This window comes from Salvia splendens, chromosome 5, assembly GCF_004379255.2.
Source record: "Salvia splendens isolate huo1 chromosome 5, SspV2, whole genome shotgun sequence".
Classification (NCBI taxonomy): Eukaryota; Viridiplantae; Streptophyta; class Magnoliopsida; order Lamiales; family Lamiaceae; genus Salvia; species Salvia splendens.
In genome coordinates, this window is record NC_056036.1 from 314169 (window position 1) to 335394 (window position 21226).

The window sequence follows — 21226 nt, forward strand, 5'->3', positions numbered from 1 at the left end:
AGAGTTCCGACACACCGATGTCCTCCTGGCATCCCATAAGCGTTAAAGCTGCAAAGAACAAGGGGAAGGCGAAGGCTACATCCTCCTCGCAAGCCGCCTCCCCATCGCCGATCCCGACCCCGACCCTGACGGCACTTGCCTACTCGGAGTTGGCAACGGCCTCGATGGCGCGGACGTTGTTGGACACGCACAACGCCCTCATAAGTGTACGGAGCCGAATACCTCCAGGGGTTGATCGATGAGCTGCGACGGAAGTTGGAAATTTTGTAGAGTAGAACTTTTTTTTTTTTAATTTCTAACCCGTGTTATTTTTTTTAATGAATGTAGTATTTACTATTTTTCATTTAATCGTTGTGTTTTTAAATTGGTTTGCATTTATATATTTAAAAATATTTAAATTAATTAATAAAACAATAGCAAAACCAATAGGGCGCGCCTTAGTGGCACCTCACTGCAGATGGAAGGGTAGGAGGATAAAATCCTGACGTGGCGGTGTATAGGACGGGCTTTAGGGCGCCCCTTACATCTTAATCTAGAAAAGTGCTTCATGAATGAAAGTGCTTTTACAGAGCATTGAAAATAAACAGTATTCTTTGGGCACATGTATATTTATGGTCCTACAAAAAAGTTATGGGTTATATAAATATTTCCTTAACATAATAAGTATTTTATCTAAACTTTTCTCCCTCACACCAAATGTAATGGAAAAAAAAGAAGAGGCTGAACAACTGTGACTTTTTGACAAGGCTTTTTTTGGTTAGCATTTAAAATTTTTACTTTATTTAAAAATGAAAGCATAAATTTATCTACTAGGAGTATTAAAAAAGTAGTCTTAGAAACAAATAATAAAATATTAACGAAAAATATTGATTGGGCGCGTGTTTAATTCATCACTGATCCCCTCACTCATCGCCGAATTTCGAATCTAAACATTTACTTTCCATTATTTTTTTCTATCCACAAATTATCTGTTGCAGGGAAAACTTCAACAGGAATGTGAGGTAAATTATTGCTGCATATCCATCTGCTACAATTCTGTGAATTTGAAGCAAGTTCCAGGTGAATTCACATTTTGACTGAGTGAAAATTCCTCCAAAAAGATCGCAAATTGAGTGAAATTAGCGCAGAATCAGAGCTTAAAATGGGGATCTACGGCATGGTTTAGGGCTAATTTGAGCAACAAGTCGGAATTCGACGGTAGAATGAAAGATTCTGATGTCTGAGGTGCGAATTGAAGATATTTCAGGGCAATATCGAGGTAAAAGAGAGTGCTTTTTTCTTTCTCCTCTTTTTTTGTTATTTTGTGAATTCATTGTACTTCTGTTTTCCGTTGTCGAAGTACTTAATTATGTTTACCTGTTGTTTATTTTATGTACAAAAATCGATTCTTTGTTTAGATTGTACTTGGCTATCTCCTTCAAAAAACAAAAAAAAAACCTTTGATCTTTATAGTGGACTTCTGATTATTCCTTATAATTCACAAGTCTTTTTGTGTTTGAATTTCCTCCCCTAATATTGTTTCCCTTTTCATATTTTTGCTTACTGTTTAGCCCTTACCAGTTATGTTGTGTTTGTTATGGTATGAGTTACTAATTGAATGATATACCGCTGAATTTAGAGTTGTCAGCCTCCAATGCCTGTATAGATGCATTTTTATTTAGATAAGGAAATGGTGAATGATTGTAGTTGTACATTAGTTGTGAGAATACCATTTACTACCATTTGCCCAACTAGTCAGACATTGCTGCAGTTATATTAGTTTATATTGATACTTTATTGCTTCTATCGTTCGGATAGACTGCAGATTATCTTGCTGAAAAGTGGAGAGATTATGTTCTCTGGTAAAGTTGGATAAGCTTTTAAAGGAAATGACGCATTGTTCTGTTTATTTAAGTAGTGGTATTGTGTTCTGCTTATTTACGTCTACATCTAAGTAATGGTTTAGGCAGATGAGAACTGTTTGTCAAATTACTTGTTATGACGCTATTTTTGGGAAGTATTCTTTGTAGAAATGCCTATTTCCTTCTCTAAAATTTTGGCAATGGCTATTTTAGTATGGCAACGCCAGTGGAACCTCCAAACGGGGTTGGGTCTGAAGGGAAACATTACTACTCCATGTGGCAGACGCTTTTTGAGATTGATACTAAATATGTCCCGATCAAGCCCATAGGTCGAGGTGCCTATGGCATAGTGTGTTCTTCAGTGAACAGAGAAACTAATGAAAAGGTTGCTATCAAGAAAATTCATAATGCCTTTGAAAATCGTGTTGATGCACTAAGAACTTTACGCGAACTGAAGCTTCTCCGGCATCTCAGACATGAAAATGTGATAGCTCTTAAAGATGTCATGCTCCCTGTACAAAAGGGAAACTTCAAAAATGTGTACTTGGTTTACGAGCTTATGGATACGGATTTGCATCAGATCGTCAAGTCTTCTCAAGCACTTACAAACGACCATTGCCAGTACTTCCTTTTCCAGGTATTTTCCAGGGGTAGTTCCCAAATACTTCTAAAAAGGTTATTCATTAGTTTTCTTTATTTTGGCGCTAGAGTTTGTTTGAGATCCTAGGACTTTTGTCTTTAAATTTTGGTAATGCATTAATCAATGTCCATTTCTTACTTGTACTCTACTGTGGCTGTTGAACATGAGGACAAATCATGGCGGTTGTAATTGTTCTAGTTAATTTGTAGAAATGATAGTGATTTTTCTTTTGCTTGTGCCGAAGGGATTGTGCATATACCATTCTTTGGCATATTCGTGATGCTAAGAATCAGCATACTGGCTAACATTGTTCTTCAGATGAGTATTTTGAGCATTCCATGAAGATCTGATATAATTTCTTTTTCTTGCTACTGTTCTTTCATTGCATGATTATATTCATATATACAATTATGATACACGGGTCTTGCTCAGTCGGCTGCTTCACCTTTTATGCTACTATTTCTATAAACTGTTGCAGCTACTGAGAGGTCTCAAGTATGTTCACTCAGCAAATATTCTTCATCGTGATTTAAAGCCTGGGAACTTGCTCATCAACTCCAACTGTGATCTTAAAATATGTGATTTCGGGCTTGCTCGTACCAGCAGCAGTAAAGGTCAGTTCATGACCGAGTATGTGGTTACTCGCTGGTATCGGGCCCCAGAGCTCCTTCTCTGCTGTGACATCTATGGCACGTCTATAGATGTATGGTCTGTTGGTTGCATCTTTGCAGAACTCCTTGGTCGAAAGCCTATATTTCCCGGGACAGAGTGTCTCAACCAGCTAAAGTTAATCATCAACATCCTTGGCAGCCAGAAAGAAGACGATATTGATTTCATCGACAATCCAAAGGCGAAGAAATACATCAGAACTCTCCCTTACTCCCTTGGGACCCCCTTCACCCGTCTCTACCCCCACGCTCACCCTTTGGCAATTGATCTATTACAGAAGATGCTCGTCTTCGACCCTTCAAAGAGAATAAGTGTAACTGACGCCCTCCAGCACCCATACATGTCTCCCCTGTACGACCCGAGATGTGATCCTCCAGCGCAGGTCCCAATCAACCTCGACATAGATGAGGATCTAGAGGAAGGGATGATTAGAGAAATGATGTGGGAGGAGATACTGCACTACCACCCGGAACCTGCTCCTGCAACCTCCGAAATCGCCATTTGAAGCTTAGAGCGTCATTGTCGTTGTAAGTGTTTTAAGCATAAGAACAGTGATGGTGTGATCATTTGGGATCCCTTGTTTTAGCCTCTTGTTTGAATAATGATGAGAAGCAATGGCATTAACAGTTTGAGCTGCTAATGTTCTGATATTATAGGCATTTGGAATGTGCTGCAATTGCCTTGTAATCTGTACATATAGGTCTGGTGTTGTATGTCATCAACATTTCTTGTACATTACTTATCAGTTATCCCTCTATGGAAAAATGTTTTCTTTTTTCTTTTTTTTTTTTAAAAATAACTTTCTATGACTGTGGATAAGTAGGAGTACACCTGCCCAAGGTTTACCGAACCGGCGGTTAAAATCGGAACTGTAACCGCCGGTTACGGTTCCGAACTGAAACCGTGAGAATTTACTCGAACCGAAACCGTCGATTTTTGAACCGTGGTTCGGTTCAGGTTAAAAAATTTTCTAACCGAAACCGTGCTGGAACCATGAAACTGTCGGAAAACCGTGAAATCAAGCCGGAACTGCAAAAAAACCGACGGTTTGGAACCGTGAAAAACCGTAAAAAACCTCTGGTTCGGAACCGAAACCGAAACCGGCGGTTTTGGAACCGGAACCGTAACCGCGAAACACCCTTGCGGTTCGGTTCCGGTTCAACAATTTCCAAAATCGGAACCGGCCGGAACCGCTGGTTCCGGAACGGTGGGGCACCTCTAAGTAGGAGGATTATTGATTTACAGAGATAGTTTTAAAAAAATAATTAATGTATACTCCTATAATAAGCATTGAGTAGAAATAAATAGCAATCCTTTGGAACTACTACAATCCCATAAAGGATCACTAATAAGCATTGAGTAGAAATAAATAGCAATCCTTTGCAACTACTACAATCCCATAAAGGATCACCTATGCCATTATGTTCACTAATTTGCAAAAGATATAACCTCAATTAAAATATGATTTGCATTAAAAAAAATTTATTTGACAATTTCTTACTTTTATTTTCCCCACAACCTTTACAAATCAGACTCATTGTAAATATTAGCAGTAAAAAATGAATGGAATCGATGCAAAATATTAAATTTAGTTTGGAATTTCAGTTATCCAAATCAGTTTGTATTTGAGTTTATTTTCAATATCAAACTAGACCAAAATTTATACACTCCATATACTATGGAATATTAACTTTATTCAAATAACGTTGATCTAACTTTATTTAAATCCTAAACCTTTATATGCAATGTGAATAGTAACTAATCATAATTTCCTGAAATTGCAAACCTAACACAACTTTATTGAAAAAATGGGATTTTAAATATAATGAAAAATTACCATGATTATTGTTAAAATAAAATCATTGACAAAAAATAACTTGGTTTAGGCTTTTCAAAAGTTACAGCCTCGCCACCGCCCTCCGCCGTCGAGCCCAGCACCGCGCCACCGCCCTCAGGCCGCCTGCCCTTGCGCAATCATCTATTGAGGTGATCTCTTTGCGCTTTGTTTAGTTTAATTGCTCGCTGTTAAGTCTCTGAATTGGGGATTGTTGAATCGTAGTGAAAATGTGAAAACTGAAGAAGATAAATCAGATAAACTTCTTTCCTGTTTTCAGTAATCCTATAATTTTGGGTATACCGATTCGATATTCGGTTAATAAAATTCATATTGTTGGTTTTGGAAACGATTCTTTCCAGCCAATTGATTGTTTTTGAGCTAAGAACTTTAGTTCAGACTGATTTGGGAACTTCAAACTTCTTAGGTCTTGGATAGCTCTCATTCATTCTTTCCAATGTATAATTGCTATTGCTTATTTTGCTCACACATTCCTTAATAAACTGAAAGACTGATTCTTTAAGTTTATTTACTATCTGCTATATGGCTGTGAGAAGCCTAATCATGTGTTCGATAACACGATATGAACTGTAGCTGTATGCGATTATCTTTTACGACAACTGCAAGCAGTAATCTTAGTTTTCCAGTGTTTAGATGTATTAATAGATGCATTGACTACAATAATTTCAGCTTTCTAGTTTGTATTTGTAACCAGATTGCATGATTTAAACAGGATATCAAGTTTTTGAGGAATCCATTGTTGCTGTCACCATCATCTTTAGTAATCACCCAACTGATGAGGCCAACCCTTGTCGAGAAAGTCCTCTTTTCGTGTAACAAGAACCATGTCTTCTTCTTTACTTGCGCTCCTTCGCCTCCTTACTCCTACACTCAGGTACAAACTTATGTGCAGGCGTATATGAAATGGAAAAAAGACCCCTACTTTGACTCGATCGATTCAATTCACAAGTCCCTTGAACTGAAGCCCGTAATTGCTGTGAAAAATTTCTTTATCTCAACATCCTCTTCGCCACATGACAAATATTCTATTCCCATCTCAGCTGTCTCCAAAAAAGGCTCAGAATTTGATATAAGTATCAAAGTTATAAGGTTCTTGAGGAACTACCCGTCTTTCTTTGAGGAGTTTAAAGGTCCTTGCTATAATTTACCTTGGTTTAGACTGACTGATAAAGCCATTGAGCTTGATAAAGAGGAAAGATTAGTATATGAAGGATTTAGAGATGATATTGTGGGGAGATTGAAAAAGTTTATATTGATGAGCGGCAGTCGACAGATGCTTCCTTTAAAGGTTATTAAGGGCTTGCGGTGGTATCTAGGTTTGCCTGATGACTTTTTCAGGGATCCTATGGAGTATATTGGAAGCGATGGCGATTTTAGGATTGTGGACATAGAAGACGGATTAAAGGGGTTGGCTGTTCTTGACGAGTATGGTGACCGAAAAAGGGATAAAATCTTGTCAATGATGCAGCAGAGTGCAATGAGGAAGGGAATATACAGTGGTGGTGCTGATGAGGCAATTGCATTTCCGTTGTTCCCCTCCAAAGGGTTGCGGTTAAAGCAGAAGATAAAAGATTGGTCTGATGAATTTCAAAAACTCCCGTACATCTGTCCATATGCTGACTACTCGCATTTGAACCCCAACAGCGACATTTCAGAGAAAAGGGTTGTGGGAGTGCTACATGAGCTGTTGTGTTTGTTTGTCGAACATGCTGCTGAACGAAAGTCATTCTTTTGTCTGAGGAAATATTTAGGGCTGCCTCAGATGGTTCACAGGGCCTTTGAGAGGCATCCTCATATCTTTTATCTGTCACTGAAGAGTAAAACCTGCACAGCTATCCTGAAAGAAGCTTATCGCGATGAGAAGGCTATAGATCCGCACCCACTTGCTAAAGTGAGGAGAAGCTACATTGCTCTGATGATGGAATCAGCAGCCATTATGAGGAACAAAAGGGCAAACAATTCCAAGGCTTCTGATCGAGAAAGTCTTTCCTCCAACTATTCTAGTTGTGTCGATGGTGGAAGATGTAGTCCTACAGAAGCTCGGCCTTTTGAGATCGAAGGAGTGAAAACTTGATTATAAAGTGTGAATGTTCTTCCTTAAATAAAGAGATTGCAGGTTACTTGGATTGATTTGTGTATTTTCAATCCAAGAGTCACGTTCCAGATTTATGTAAGAGATGTGTATAATTTTCTGGGAGTAAATATAATTAAGATTGAGGATTCTAGGAGTTAACATGTCACTATATGAACCACTTTTTCTTTTTCACATACTTGTACGAATTCAAATTTCATACACCTTAGTTAAATTTTGTCACCACAACTTCTTTTTGTAGTAATATTGAAAAAGTTGTAAACTTGTAATTTTATTGTAGAATAGCAGATGATAATTGTAAGTGAAAAAGTAATGTATACGTTGTGTTGCTTATTAGATGAAGAAAGGTGGCCCTATTACATTTGTATACATGTACTAGTGGAAAAAAGTACTTTGGTTTTAGGCTTTTGGCTAATACTAGTATTCAAATGGGAATTTAAAAAAATGTGCAATGATAGTAATTTGGCTTCCCTACAATCAATAATTGCAAACCATAAAAATCAATAATATCCTTAGCTAACACAAACCAAACTTTATTAGCTAGATGTTCAATTTTGATTGCACAATTAAAAGAGACAAACAAGTACCTACTCCATCACATAATTTTGTCTACTTTAGAATTGATTAAACTCTTTAATTAGGTGTGATATATGCCCACAGATTACATTTTACCTTATATGAAAGCATTATGAAACCAAATATTACACTTTTAATCTATGTGTATAGTAAGGTACCATGTGATCTTCATACATCTCATATTTTTGGGCAATTTAGGGGCATAGATCCATGTTCTTTGTTACTAGATGTGCATGTGCCGAACCCGCTCCGATCCGGATGTATTGTTTTCTTATACTACAATAATTTGGTACCGCTTTTAAAATAATTATAAATACAATAATAGTATAATTTCTTTTCAATTGTAATTTTATTTCCATATATCTCATTTGATGATAAAAGAATAAGAGGACCCTTTCCTTGATTGATTGCTTATATGAAAATAACAGCTGCTTATCATGGTACAGAAGTCACCAAATAGTGCTCCAAAAAATTGATAAATAGTGTCCATCAAGACTGCCTTATCGTATTAAACAATAATTGAATCTACATTTAAATATGATATAGAGGCATGACACTCGTTTATTGTGTTCCAAATTCATAGGTAGACAAAAAGAGTATCATGGTCGGTTTTGTAGGGCCTCAATAATCACCTAATTTTGACTAAGTAGAAAAGTGCTTTAATTTTGAGAACTGATTGATGTTTTAAAATCACGCTGTGCAATTTTTTTCATGTTACTCCATATTATTACTCGTACTTAAATAAGTAAAAACATATTGATAAAATGTTAAGAAGAAAATATTTGCTCATGAGTTTAAACTGAGGCTTTGTCGATCTTACATTTTTTAATACCAGAAGAACACATGCTAAACAGCTTAGGGGCGAACAATCTGATTTCATAAGAAATTTTTTTTGCCTAAGCTGAACTAACCTGAAAATTATAATTTGAAATAATGTGAATCCAAATCGATACGAATTATCCATCAATCAGAAATTCCAATAAAAAAAAAAAATCTAATCTTTTTTATAAATGATGGTTGGACGAATTTTTGATGGTAATAAATGCAGGTAAAAAAATATAGATCACGACACAAGGAATTACGTGGTTCGATTTACTGAGGTAAATCTACGTCCACGGGAAGAAAGGAGGGCAAGATTGTATTGCTTGATCTGGTTTACAGCTTACAAATACAGACTTGCTATATGATATTTGATGTCTAGAGAGCTTTTTCTTCTTCTTTAGTCTATCTGATCTAAGTTCTATTTATACATTGAATTAAGATCGTGGCTTGCATCACCACTAACTAGGTCGTGGATGTCGTGGAGGTCATGAGATCCTGCATGGGTCCACTATCTCTTTGTTTGGTCCGCTATCCTGCATGAGATCCTGCATGAGTTGACACCACTAAATAGATCGTGTAGTGGAGGTCGTGGAGGTTCTGCATGAGTCCACTATCTCCCAGTTCGGTCGAATACTGAGACCGAACTGCTGAACTATTGCCGAGCAGCTTTTGCCGATCTGAGAGTAGAGCTTGATTGGTCGGCTTTTACCGAGCTGTAGGCTGGGGCCGAACTCTTTGGTAATGCCGAACTGATACTCTTCCTTGGGCTTTGGGCTGATGGGCTTGTTTAGTACGTACCCCATCACTACCCCCCCGAAAAGCGAAGTGAATCACTTCGGCGAAGCGAGTCACTTCGGCGAAGCGAGTCACTTCGGCATTCTGGATAAAGGTACGGGGGAGGCTGACGTCAGGGGACGTGCCTTGCGCGTGACTGCATTAAATGCGACAGTAAAATCCGGCCGTTGAATCCTGAAAAGGTGGGATTCGAAACGGTGCGATGATTTTGAACAATCCTGAAATCTTCTCCGAATCTGATAAATACGTCATTTCTTCATCATTTGAACACTTTTGCTATTGCTTCTTCTGCATTCTCTCTCTTTTGCGTAAAAATTTCCTTCCGCTTTCAAGAATTTCTTCAGAATTTCTTCAGACTTTCAAAGAGTAAGAACCATGTCTTCTTCTTCTTCTGAGTCAGGTAGCGGTAGGAAAGGGGGTAAGGGGTCTTCTAGCCGGAAAGAATCCGGGGAGAAGACCGTAGAGTATTTTCACAGCATCTTGAGTAGGGATACTGTGATATCCCTACACGAAAAATATTTTTTTCCTGGGGGGAAGGTTGCGATTCCCGACGACCTTCATAGGGCTGACTCGCCGCCGGAGGGTTACGCCACCGTTTATGAAGCCGGCTTGGAATGCGGGCTTCGTTTCCCTCTTCCCCCTGCCTTTGTAGAGCTGCTTGATTTTTTTCAACTCCCTTTAGGTCAGGTGACTCCGAACTCTTGGAGGCACTTATCGGCCTTTGCTACCGAACTGCGTAGGCTAGATAAGGATCTGTCTCTGAGGGCAATCCTTAATTTTTTCCAGTTTAAGAGAAAAGGATCTTGGTTTTACTTGATCCCTTTACAGCCTTTTAGGGCCTTCTGCAAAACCAAGTGGCCAAAGTGGCAACATCGCTTCTTTTTTTATAATAGGACAGCGGCTCCGGGCTTTCCCTGGAGAGGGCCGAAGTCCGTGATTCCTCATCCTCGGTTAGAACCGTTGGACGAGCTCGAGGGCGAGTTCAATAAGATTCCTATGATTAGGAAGCAGTACCTGGAGTCTGAGCTCGTCAAGGGCGACTTCGTGTTCGACTCCTCGTCTTCGGACGAAGAGACTGAGGGTGAGGACTTCTTTTTTGTGCCTTACTGCTTTTGTGGCGAAAACTAACCTTGCTTTCTTGCTTTTTGGCAGTGAACTTGCTAAATAAGATTAGCCGCAAATCCTCTGAGCTTAAGGAGCCGGAGAAACAGAAGGCTACCAGCTCGGTGCCTGATGCCGAGAAGAATCCGAAGAGGCAGAAGACCTCTTCTTCGGATCCAAAAAAGCCGGAGTCCACTTCGGCAAAGGGGAAGGGGAAGACCCAGAAGCCCCCAAGAGCGCCGGAGAGAGACATCGTCTTGGCGCCCCCTTCGGAGCATGTCTGTGAGCCTTTTGCATGGCCAACGGACTTTGCCGAGGTAACTTCTCTTCTTGATTCTTTGGCTTTGCTTCTTTCCTATGTTTTTTTGGTGGCCCCTCTGTTGACTCTTTCCTTTTTCCATTTTCAGAGGAATAGCATGCTCAGCAAGCTCGTCGCAGTCGAACTCTCTAAAGCGTCCAGCGACTATGCTGAGATGCAGAGGAAGTTGGCGGCTGCTCGTCACCAGGCCGAACAGGCTAAGGCAGACTTTGAGAAGGCCAGAGCTGCTAGGATCTCGGCCCAGGATGAAGCCCAGTTTGCCAAAAACCAGCTCATCATCCAGCGAGAGCAGACGAAACGGAGGGATGCTGCCGCCGTGGTTGCCCAAGGGGAGGTTCTCCGTGCTTTCGCGGAGAAACTCTTTCTGAGCAATCAATTTTCGGCCTTTGTCGGTGATCTGCTGAAACTGATGACCGATAATGCCGAACAGGGGCCCGAAGTCGTCCTGCCGCTGTACGGCCGAGAGATAGCAGCTCGTCTCCAGAGTCTGCCGCTCCTTGAGGAGCTTGCATCGTCCTCGGTCCTGCTTTCTGCTGACCGAGTTCGTAGTTGCCGAGCTGACCGGGACGAGAATATGGAGGCTATCTTTGTCTCCTTAGGGCCAGTTTCACCCGCTCCAATTTTCCACGGAGAGGGTGAGACCGAGCAGCTTGATCAGCAGACCGGAGACGGGCAGGCCGAGCAAGAGGTGCTGCAGATCGGTGATGGGGGCACCGAGCAGGCTGGGGGGAGCAGGGAGGCCGAGGCTGAAACTGAGGCAGACAAGGAGAAGGAAGCTGAACCTCACCGAGGAGCCGGAGACGAAGCTGGCGGAGTATGATTTCGTCTCCCTTCTCTTAGTTTAGTTTCTTCCTTGTTGTAAAATGGCCTTGAAGCCCTCCTTGTGTAAAATTTTTTTTTCTTATGAATGAAAAAATTCTTCTTTCTACACTTGTGTCTTCGTATAGCTTTTCGTACTCTCTTTTACTCCTGTTGTGGTTTACTACCTGCTCAGTAAACTGAAATGCCGAACTGACATAGCTGCTTTGTATTCTTAACTCTTAAGGAGCTGGAGGTACTTCACTGGAAGCGGCTGTACTCTTCCGCTTTAGACGAAGCTGAGAAAAAAGCCATAGCTGACTAGATGAAGAATGACGAACTCTTGGCTTGTTTAGTGAAGCTGGAGGCCGACAATAAGGACTTAGAGTCCGAAAAGAAAGATCTGGAGGCCGAGCTGAATACTGCCGTCGCTGAGAGGACTGCGTATGAGGATTTCATCTGCAGGCGCGGGGGAATGACCATCTCTGAAGTTCAGGAACGAGTTGACGAACTGTGGGAGGAATATCATGTACTCCGGAGGAACAATGCGCTGGAGAGCTCGGCTTGCCAACAAGTCGTGAAATCATTGCGGCGCTGGGCTTCTCGGTACGACATCATTCTTTCCCGGCGTCCCTCAATCGAGAGATTCCTTAGGCATTTCCCGCCAACAGATGCTCGCACTCCAGCTCCAACCTCTGATTCACTTGCTCAAAACCCTACTCCAAGTCAGCAACGAACTCAGGAACAACCGGAGACGTCAAGACGAGGACGGACTGAAGTTCGCAGAGGAGCGGTGACTATGAGTGAGCAAGATCGGCAAATGATTCGTGAAGAGGCTCTTCGCCGCCGAGGTGCTAGAGCTTCCCGGGCTCAGGGAAGAGGCGGTAGGTCGATTAGAGCATCTCGTCGACCTGCTTATTCTTCAGCTGCCCGGAATGGCCGAACTCGGCTTCACGAGGATTTTGTGAATAGATGGCTCAACTTTAGCAACCATGGACAGTAGAATAGTCCTTTGTAATGGCGTAACGCCTTCTCGTAGGGCAGCAGAATTATATGCCGAACAAGTTTTAATAAATGAAATCTTCATTTCGCTTCTATCACTGCGTATTTACAGCTCAGCAAAAAAATTTCATCGTGCTCGTCCTCGGTCTTATGAAGTAAACTTCTTTGACCGGACTCGTCCTCGGTCTTATGAAGTAAGCTTCTTTGACCGGACTCGTCTTTGGTCTTATGAAGTAAACTTCTTTGACCGGACTTGGTCCTCGGTCTTATGAAATAAACTTCTTTGACCGGACTCGTCTTTGGTCTTATGAAGTAAACTTCTTTGACCGGACTCGTCTTTGGTCTTATGAAGTAAATTTCTTTGACCGGACTAAGCTTGTGTCCTAATTTGGCGAGTTTTATCGCTCGGATCGGACTTTCCCTTGTCCTAACTTGGGGATCGGACTTTCCCTTGTCCTAATTCGGCGAGTTTTATCGCGTGGATCGGACTTTCCCTTTGTTGCAGTTCGTTTCAGACGAACTGCTTGTTTCTTAAGCTGAATTGTGGTCTTGTATCCTCCTTAGAAGCTTGGACTCACAATCGTTGGCTTATATATGTTCTAAAAAGGGGATCAGCCTTCGAAGAACAAGATACCTCAGTAACATTTGTAAGAGACGACACGCACATAGACAGACAAAACGCACATAGACAAATAAAAAGGACGAACAAGATTTTAAACTTTTATAAAACAAGCACAAAGAACAAGTAAAAAACAAAGAAAGCACATACCTCTAGGACCGAACTAGACACAAGACTGACTGACCGGACTGTCTCTTACAAATGGAACTTCTTGAGGTTGGAAATGTGCCATGTTCGGGGTACTTGTTCTCCTGACACGTGAGTCAATTTGTAAGACCCTTTGCCGAGGACTTCTGACACCCGATATGGACCTTCCCATGTGGGTTCGAGTTTGCCCAGCTTTTCTGCTCGGCTTACTTCGTTGTTTCTCAAGACGAGATCTCCCACTTGAAATTGCAGCTTTTTCACCCTTTGGTTATAATACCGGGCTACTTGCTCCTTGTACTTGGCTGCTTTTATGCAGGCCAATTCTCTTCTTTCTTCGGCCAGATCTAGTTCGGCTCTCAGTCCGTCATCATTCATTTCTGAGGAGAAATTTAGAGTTCGGGGACTGGGTACGCCGATCTCAACCGGAATCACGGCTTCAGTGCCGTACACCAGACTGTACGGAGTTTCACCGTTGGAGGTTTTGGGTGTAGTTCGGTAGGACCATAGGACTTGAGGGAGATTTTCTACCCATTGTCCTTTGGCTTGTTCTAACCGAGCTTTTAACCCTTTCACCAAGATACGGTTTGTTACCTCCGTTTGTCCGTTTGCTTGTGGGTGGGAGACCGAAGTGAACCGCTGTTGAATATTCAGCTCTTGGCACCAATTCTTGAATGTCTTGTCGGTGAACTGAGTCCCATTATCCGAAATGAGGATGTGGGGTATGCCAAATCGGCACACTATGTTCTTCCAGACGAAATCCAATGCCTTCGAGCTCGTTATCGTAGCTAATGGTTCAGCCTCTACCCACTTTGTAAAGTAATCCACGGCAACGATGAGGAAATTCATTTGTCGAGGAGCTTGTGGTAGTGGTCCTACTATGTCTATGCCCCATTGCATAAAAGGCCAAGGGCTTTGCATAGCATATAGATCGGTCTGCGGCATCCTTGGGATATTTGCATGGATTTGGCACTTCGTGCATGTCTTGACGAGCTGCACTGCTTCTTGTACCAAAGTTGGCCAATAATACCCCCATCTCAGAACTTTTTTAGCTAAAGCTCTAGCTCCGATGTGGCTACCGCAAGATCCTTCATGAACTTCTCTAAGGATGTAGTCCGTCTCTTCTGGCCCTACACATCGCAATAACGGCTGAAGGTAGGACTTTCTGTATAGGACTCCTCCATGAAGTTCGTACCGAAGTGCTCGGCATGTGATTTTCCGAGCTTCTCTCTTATCCTCGGGCAGTTGTCCTTGATCTAGATACTGTAAGATCGGCGTCATCCAGTTCGGCGAGCTGGCTACTGAATGTACCTCAGCTTCATCAATGCTTCGGTGCATCAATTCCTCCACCTTTGAGCTTGGATATGAGGCTAACTTACTTAAAGTATCTGCTCGGCTGTTTTCCGCTCTGGGAATGCGGATTATCCGAAAATAAGAGAAACTTCGGCTAATGCTTTGCGCTTTGTCCAAGTATTTCCTCATCCTCTCATCACGGGCTTCACTTGTACCCAACAGGTGATTCACTATGACTTGTGAATCACAATGGATTTTGAGAGACCTGATAAATAGACTTTGCGCTAGCTGGAGTCCGGCAAGGAGAGCTTCGTATTCGGCTTCGTTATTAGTGGTTGGGAACAAGAACCGAAGTGAATAAGTTACCTCGTGTCCGTCGGGAGCGATAAGTAGAATACCAGCTCCACTTCCCGTTTTATTCGAAGCTCCATCTACGAATCCGCTCCAGCAATCCGGCGGCTCTACTTCGGATTCCAGGGGCTGTGCTAGTTCGGTATTGGCAGAATTTTTCTGTTCGGCAATGACAGGGATTACTTGATCGAACTTTGCCTCTGTAAGAAAATCTGCCAAGGCTTGTCCCTTGATGGCTTTCCGAGGTAGGTATTCGATTGAGTGTTCTCCCAACTCTATGGCCCATTTGGCGATTCTGCCTGATGCTTCTGGCTTAGTCAAAACTTGCCGAAGTGGCAGATCGGTTAAGACGCATACCTTGTGAGCATAGAAGTATGGCCGCAGTCTCCTTGCTGCATTTACTAACGCCAGAGCAATTTTTTCCAGAGGTTGATACCTTGTTTCTGGACCTCTTAATGCTCGGCTTGTAAAGTAGATGGGAAGCTGCTTTAGGCCTTCTTCTCGTACAAGCACCGCGCTAATGGTTTGATCTGATGCCGCTAAGTATAAGAATATCCCTTCGGCATCTGTTGGAGCAGAGAGAATTGGAAGCTTGGCTAAATAACTTTTGAGCTCGTCAAAAGCCTTTTTCTGCTCGGCTCCCCACTCAAACTTTGGTGCCTTTTTCAACACTTTGAAGAACGGCAGTTGCTTTTCAGCTGCTTGGGAAAGGAATCTATTCAGTGCGGCTAGACATCCAGTTAGCCTTTGCACATCATGTATGGACTTCGGCATCGCCATGTTCTGAACAACTTGAACTTTTGAGGGATTTGCCTTGAGTCCGTCCTTTGAAACCCAACAACCCAGAAACTTTCCCGAATCTACCAAAAAGGTACATTTTTGGGGATTGAGTTTGAGGTTGGCTTTTTTGAGCACGTCGAGGGTGGATTTGAGGTTGTCTTCGTACTCCGAAGTGCTTCTGCTTTTGACGACTATGTCATCAACATACACTTCAACCTCTTTTCCGATCAAATGCCGAAAAAGCTTATCTACCATCCTTTGATATGTGGCTCCGGCATTCTTTAAACCGAATGGCATCTTTTTATAAGCAAAGATGCCGAAGTCAGTAATGAAAGCCGTTTTTGAAGCATCATTCTCATCCATTAAAACTTGGTGGTAGCCTTTGTATAAATCAAGAAAACAGAAAATTTTGAAGCCGGTCAAAGCTTCTACTTTTTTATCTATGTTCGGAAGGGGATAGCAATCTTTAGGACAGTGCTTGTTTAGATCGGTAAAATCTATGCACATCCGCCATCCTCCTTCTTTTTTCTTGATCATCACAGGATTGGCCACCCAAGAAGGATATTTCACCTCGAATAATACATCCGCTTTCAGTAATTGGCGGACTTCGTCATGGATGACTTGATTTCTTTCTGCCGCAAAGAGTCTTTGCTTCTGTTTTATAGGCCGGACTGAAGGATCAATATTTAACCGATGAGTGATTACCTCAGGGGGCACTCCGGTCATGTCCAACGGAGACCATGCAAAGACATCTTTGTACTCCTTGAGGAGCTGGATGGTCTTTTCCCGGAGTAGAGGCGTTCCCGCGAAACCGATCTTGACCGTTCTGGATGGATCATCTTCGTATAACTGAACGGTCATTGAGTTCGACTCTGGTGTGACTTCGGTCATTTCGCTTGCCTCTGACTCCGGCTGCTGTGATTGCTATGCTTGATGATGCCGATCTGATTGCTCGGCACTTTTAAGCGCAATCTGCAGACACTCTTTTGCTCTCTTTTGATCACCTCGGATGACCGCTATCCCACCTTTAGTGGGGATCTTGATGGTGAGGTGATAAGTAGAGCAAACGGCCCGAACTGCGTTGAGCCAGTCTCTTCCCAAGATGATGTTGTATGGGGACCGAGCTTTTACCACAAAGAACTCGATCATCGTACTGGAGCTTGTAGGCGCTTTTCCCACCGTGATCGGAAGGCTGATAATACCATCAGGGCGGGTGTCCTCCTGGGCGAAACTTTTCAGAGGAAGTGGAGCCGGACTGAGCCGAGCTGGATCCACTTCTAGTTTATCGAAACATTCTTTAAAAGAATGCTGACTGACGCTCCGGTATCCACAAACACTCTGTGGATCAGTTTGTTTGCCACTCCGGCTTGGATGACAATAGCGTCTTGATGAGGAGAGATGGCCGGGACGGGATCTGTATCTGAAAATGTAATCACTTCGTCCTGCTTCAGCCTTTTATGCGTTGGCTCCTCTCGATTGAAGCCTCTGCGCTCTGACTTCAGGGACGATTTAGTCTTCCCGGCAGGGAGAGCATCAATAGTCAGGATTACTCCATCATATTGCAGCTCGTCATCGTCTTCGGGGTCCTGTTGCTTTTTTCGGATCCTGAGGAGCGCAGTTCGCACCTCTCTGCTTTTTGTTCTTTTTCGGCTGCTTGCTTTGGTATTTTTTTAACGTCCCTGCTTTCACAAGAGCATCAATACCTGCAGCCAAATGTCGGCACTCCTCGGTATCGTGACCGTGGTCTTGATGGAAGGAGCAATATTGATCCTGAGGTCGACGCGCGGCCGATTTCGTCATCCGCTTTGGTTTTTCGAACATATCGGAATGCAGTTCGAAAATTTCCGCTCTCGACTTGTTCAATGGTACGAACTGAGCGGGCGGCTTCTCAGGATTGAGACGTGGCCCCAATCGGTCTTGCACCGGAGTCCTTTGAATCCTTTCAAAAGGAGTTCGGCGAGGATGTCCCTGATCGCCAAAAGGAGTTCGGCGAGGATGTCCCTGATCGCTATGATCGGGCTTCCTCCTGTCTCCTCGGGATGAGCTGTCTAAAGACCGTTTGCGACGGTCTGCCTCATCGGCACGGGAGAACTGGTCCGCAATGTCCCACATCTCTTGAGCTGTTTGCGGACTGCATTCCACGAGCTTTCTGTAGAGAGCTCCGGGCAGGATTCCATTTTGGAATGCCGAAATGACAAGTAGATCATTGAGATCATCTACTTGTAGGCATTCCTTGTGGAATCTCGTCATAAAGTCGCTGATCTTTTCGTCGCGACCTTGACGTATAGAAAGCAGCTGAGCCGAAGTGATTCGGGCTTCCGCTTTCTGAAAGAACCTCCTGTGGAAAGCATCCATTAGATCTCGGTAAGATCTAATGCTGCCTTGGGGGAGGCTATCGAACCACCTTCTTGCGTTCCCGATAAGCAGCTCGGGAAACAGCTTGCACATATGGACCTCATTGAGACCCTGGTTCGCCATGTTATACTGATAGCGTCCCAGGAAGTCATGAGGATTCACTAACCCGTCATAAGTCATCGACGGAGTTCGGTAGTTCTGTGGCAAGGGAGTTCGGGTGATATCGTCCGAGAACGGAGTCTTCAATGCTCCGTACATGGCGAACCCGACATCTCTTCGGTATGGAGGAGATGGAGTTCTCCTGTGATTCCGGTACCGAGGAGGAACAGGAACATGTCGGGGTTGAGGATTCTTCTTCCTGGAAGACACGGCACTACTGCGGTAGTGACTTTCATGTCTGGATGAGGAGGGAGAATCCACCGTTTTCGTCTCCGGCTTTTGGTCCTTTTGCAGGAAAATTAAGAACTCTTCCTGCTTCTCGGCCAAAAACAACTTGACAGCCTCGTTCAAATCGGGCTGCTGGGAAGACTCGGTGCGATGAGTCTTTGAGCGGCTTGTTCCTTCTCCGTGAGAACTGGAAGTAGATTTCTCCCGAGGCTGTTTTCCAGACCTGCGGGCTGGACTAGCTTCCTCATGGTTATCACGAACGGTATTATGGGTGTTACGTGATCTGGTATGCATTTTTTTTTTTTTTTTGGGGTGGAAAAAGGGTCAAAAATTCGCTTTATCACAAATTTGGTTCTCTGTTTCCCACAGACGGCGCCAGTGATGGTTGGACGAATTTTTGATGGTAATAAATGCAGGTAAAAAAATATAGATCACGACACAAGGAATTACGTGGTTCGATTTACTGAGGTAAATCTACGTCCACGGGAAGAAAGGAGGGCAAGATTGTATTGCTTGATCTGGTTTACAGCTTACAAATACAGACTTGCTATATGATATATGATGTCTAGAGAGCTTTTTCTTCTTCTTTAGTCTATCTGATCTAATTTCTATTTATACATTGAATTAAGATCGTGGCTTGCATCACCACTAACTAGGTCGTGGATGTCGTGGAGGTCATGAGATCCTGCATGGGTCCACTATCTCTTTGTTTGGTCCGCTATCCTGCATGAGATCCTGCATGAGTTGACACCACTAAATAGATCGTGTAGTGGAAGTCGTGGAGGTTCTGCATGAGTCCACTATCTCCCAGTTCGGTCGAATACTGAGACCGAACTGCTGAACTATTGTCGAGCAGCTTTTGCCGATCTGAGAGTAGAGCTTGATTGGTCGGCTTTTACCGAGCTGTAGGCTGGGGCCGAACTCTTTGGTAATGCCGAACTGATACTCTTCCTTGGGCTTTGGGCTGATGGGCTTGTTTAGTACGTACCCCATCAACAATAGTTCGAAAATCCAAATATTCTTAACCACATCTCTCTCTACTTCGCGTTTATCCAGTTTTACGTATTTGTTTTTTTGAGCACATTATTTATTTTATAAGTATTTTGTTCTTCTTCAAATTTTCTTCCTCCAATCTTGGTGTATAAATCAGTCCTCACCCCTCCCTCAGAACTTCCCCTTCTGATCTCTCTCTCTCAGCTCTTATCAAAGATCCTTAGTTATGTTGGAGATAGATTGATGTCGTCTCCTGTGGTGAGTGAGATTCTTCTTTCTGCTCTCCGGCGCAGAACTCATCTCTTTCAATCCTTCTCTGTTGTTTTTCTCTATTGGTTCTACGTTTTTTCATAAGCTGCATTTCTCCTATTGATTATCTCATATATACATATAATTAATTACTACTGGAGTATCTTTGTATATAATAAAATAAATGAAAACGGATTTCTCCTTCTCCTCCTCCTCCTCCTCGCGGAAGCAGAGGAGGATGCAATCGAACCGCGAATCGGCGCGGCGGTCGCGGATGAAGAAGCAGAAGCATCTGGGCGATCTGGCGGCGGAGGTCGCTCTCCTCTCCAAACAAAATAGCCACATCTCCAACAGCATCAATGCCGCCACGGACCAATGTGTCAAAATTGAGGCGCACAACTCGGTCCTCAGAGCTCAAATGACGGAGCTCTCTCAGAGGCTCCATTCCCTCGCCCAAATATTGACTCACGCCGACGAACTTCAGATCGCCGATGCTTTGTGGAACAATTGCTGGGGGAGCACACACAAGCACCCAATCATGGCTGCTGCTGAAACTCACCTGTTTCATTATTGTTGAATTTTATTATTGTTATTGTTATTGTTATAGTTATACTACTCCTATCTGTGGCCAACCACAAAAACTAAATCAAGTTTGGAATGGATTACCGATTTACTCCTTTTCATTTGTTATATTTATTTCACTAATAAAATATTCTTTTCCAACGTCAGATTTAATATATTTATTACCATATCAAGAGATTTTACATTTTCAATATACCAATCTCATGGGTCAGAACTTCCCAAAAACACCTCCTGTCACGTCATAAGGACCTCCCACTACACTGTCACGTCATAAGGACACCTCACTGCACAATAGCGGACATCCACAATAATAAAAATTCACAAATTCACCAAATTAAACAATTTACCGAATTAAAATTTCGACACGAATACGGAGAAAATGCAACCACTTTATTTTTAAAAAAACATACCTAATTATTTCTAAAAAAACAACCCAAAGCTTCGACAAATGCGGCCCCCGTCTCACTCCTCGTCGTCCCCGTCGCCAGTCCCGTCGTCTCCGTCGCCAGTCCCGTCGTCCTTGTTGCCAGTCCCGGCGCCACTCCCGGGCAGGGGTGGCATCCCCAAATCGCGCCTCAGAGTGTCGATGACATCCTTCAGCATGACCTTGTATAAAGGGTCAGTCGTTGCATGCCACTTGTCCATGATGTCTAGCAGGCTCTGTGTTTGCTGCATGCGGGCGAGATGGGTGAGCTCGGGATTGAGCTGGGAATGAGTTTCCGATTAGACCTCGTGGGACCCGCTGGCGCTTCCCCTAGCCACCCGCATCGCGGACTTTTGCCCAACCGGGAGACAGCGGTGGGAAGACGATTGAGGGGTCGGGAACTCTGCCTCGGCATCGGGGAGCTTGTGGGAGCTGGCACTGCTGCTGTACTCCCCGGAGGCGTTGATCTTCGTCCGCTTCGGCCAGCCAACTTCAACACCCGCACTAAACTTGGTGGAAGTCTGCACCACAACATAGAC

The 21226-nt window shown here is 43.1% G+C and overlaps 3 protein-coding genes across 4 annotated transcripts; all 3 read left to right on the forward strand.

The window, feature by feature from the left end:
• Positions 1-861: 861 nt before the first annotated feature.
• Positions 862-3929, forward strand: LOC121805047 (mitogen-activated protein kinase homolog NTF3-like). 2 transcript variants are annotated; one of them, XM_042204796.1, is made up of 4 exons: positions 862-1059; positions 1128-1258; positions 2055-2478; positions 2960-3929. In XM_042204796.1, the coding sequence occupies exons 3-4, from the start codon at positions 2056-2058 to the stop codon at positions 3653-3655; spliced, it is 1119 nt and encodes a 372-aa protein (XP_042060730.1). In that variant the 5' UTR covers positions 862-1059; positions 1128-1258; position 2055; the 3' UTR covers positions 3656-3929. The 2 variants fall into 2 exon arrangements, with proteins under 2 accessions (XP_042060730.1, XP_042060729.1); XM_042204795.1 differs by having other exon boundaries at positions 862-1258.
• Positions 3930-5016: 1087 nt separating this feature from the next.
• On the forward strand, positions 5017-7275 carry LOC121805644 (protein WHAT'S THIS FACTOR 9, mitochondrial-like; the record flags this gene model as incomplete). Its single annotated transcript, XM_042205584.1, has 2 exons — positions 5017-5136; positions 5718-7275. Coding segments are annotated over 2 exons (1482 nt in total), but the record flags the coding sequence as incomplete, so codon positions are not given.
• Positions 7276-19955: 12680 nt separating this feature from the next.
• On the forward strand, positions 19956-20258 carry LOC121802444 (bZIP transcription factor 53-like). The gene has a single exon (XM_042202121.1). The coding sequence runs from the start codon at positions 19956-19958 to the stop codon at positions 20256-20258; it is 303 nt and encodes a 100-aa protein (XP_042058055.1).
• Positions 20259-21226: the final 968 nt, after the last annotated feature.

Coding starts and splice junctions, on each gene's coding strand:
- LOC121805047 (XM_042204795.1), top strand. CDS start 2,056: ATGGCAACGCCAGTGGAACCTCCAAACGGGGTTGGGTCTGAAGGGAAA. Junction 2,479..2,959: donor GCCAGTACTTCCTTTTCCAG/GTATTTTCCAGG, acceptor AAACTGTTGCAG/CTACTGAGAGGTCTCAAGTA.
- LOC121802444 (XM_042202121.1), top strand. CDS start 19,956: ATGAAGAAGCAGAAGCATCTGGGCGATCTGGCGGCGGAGGTCGCTCTC.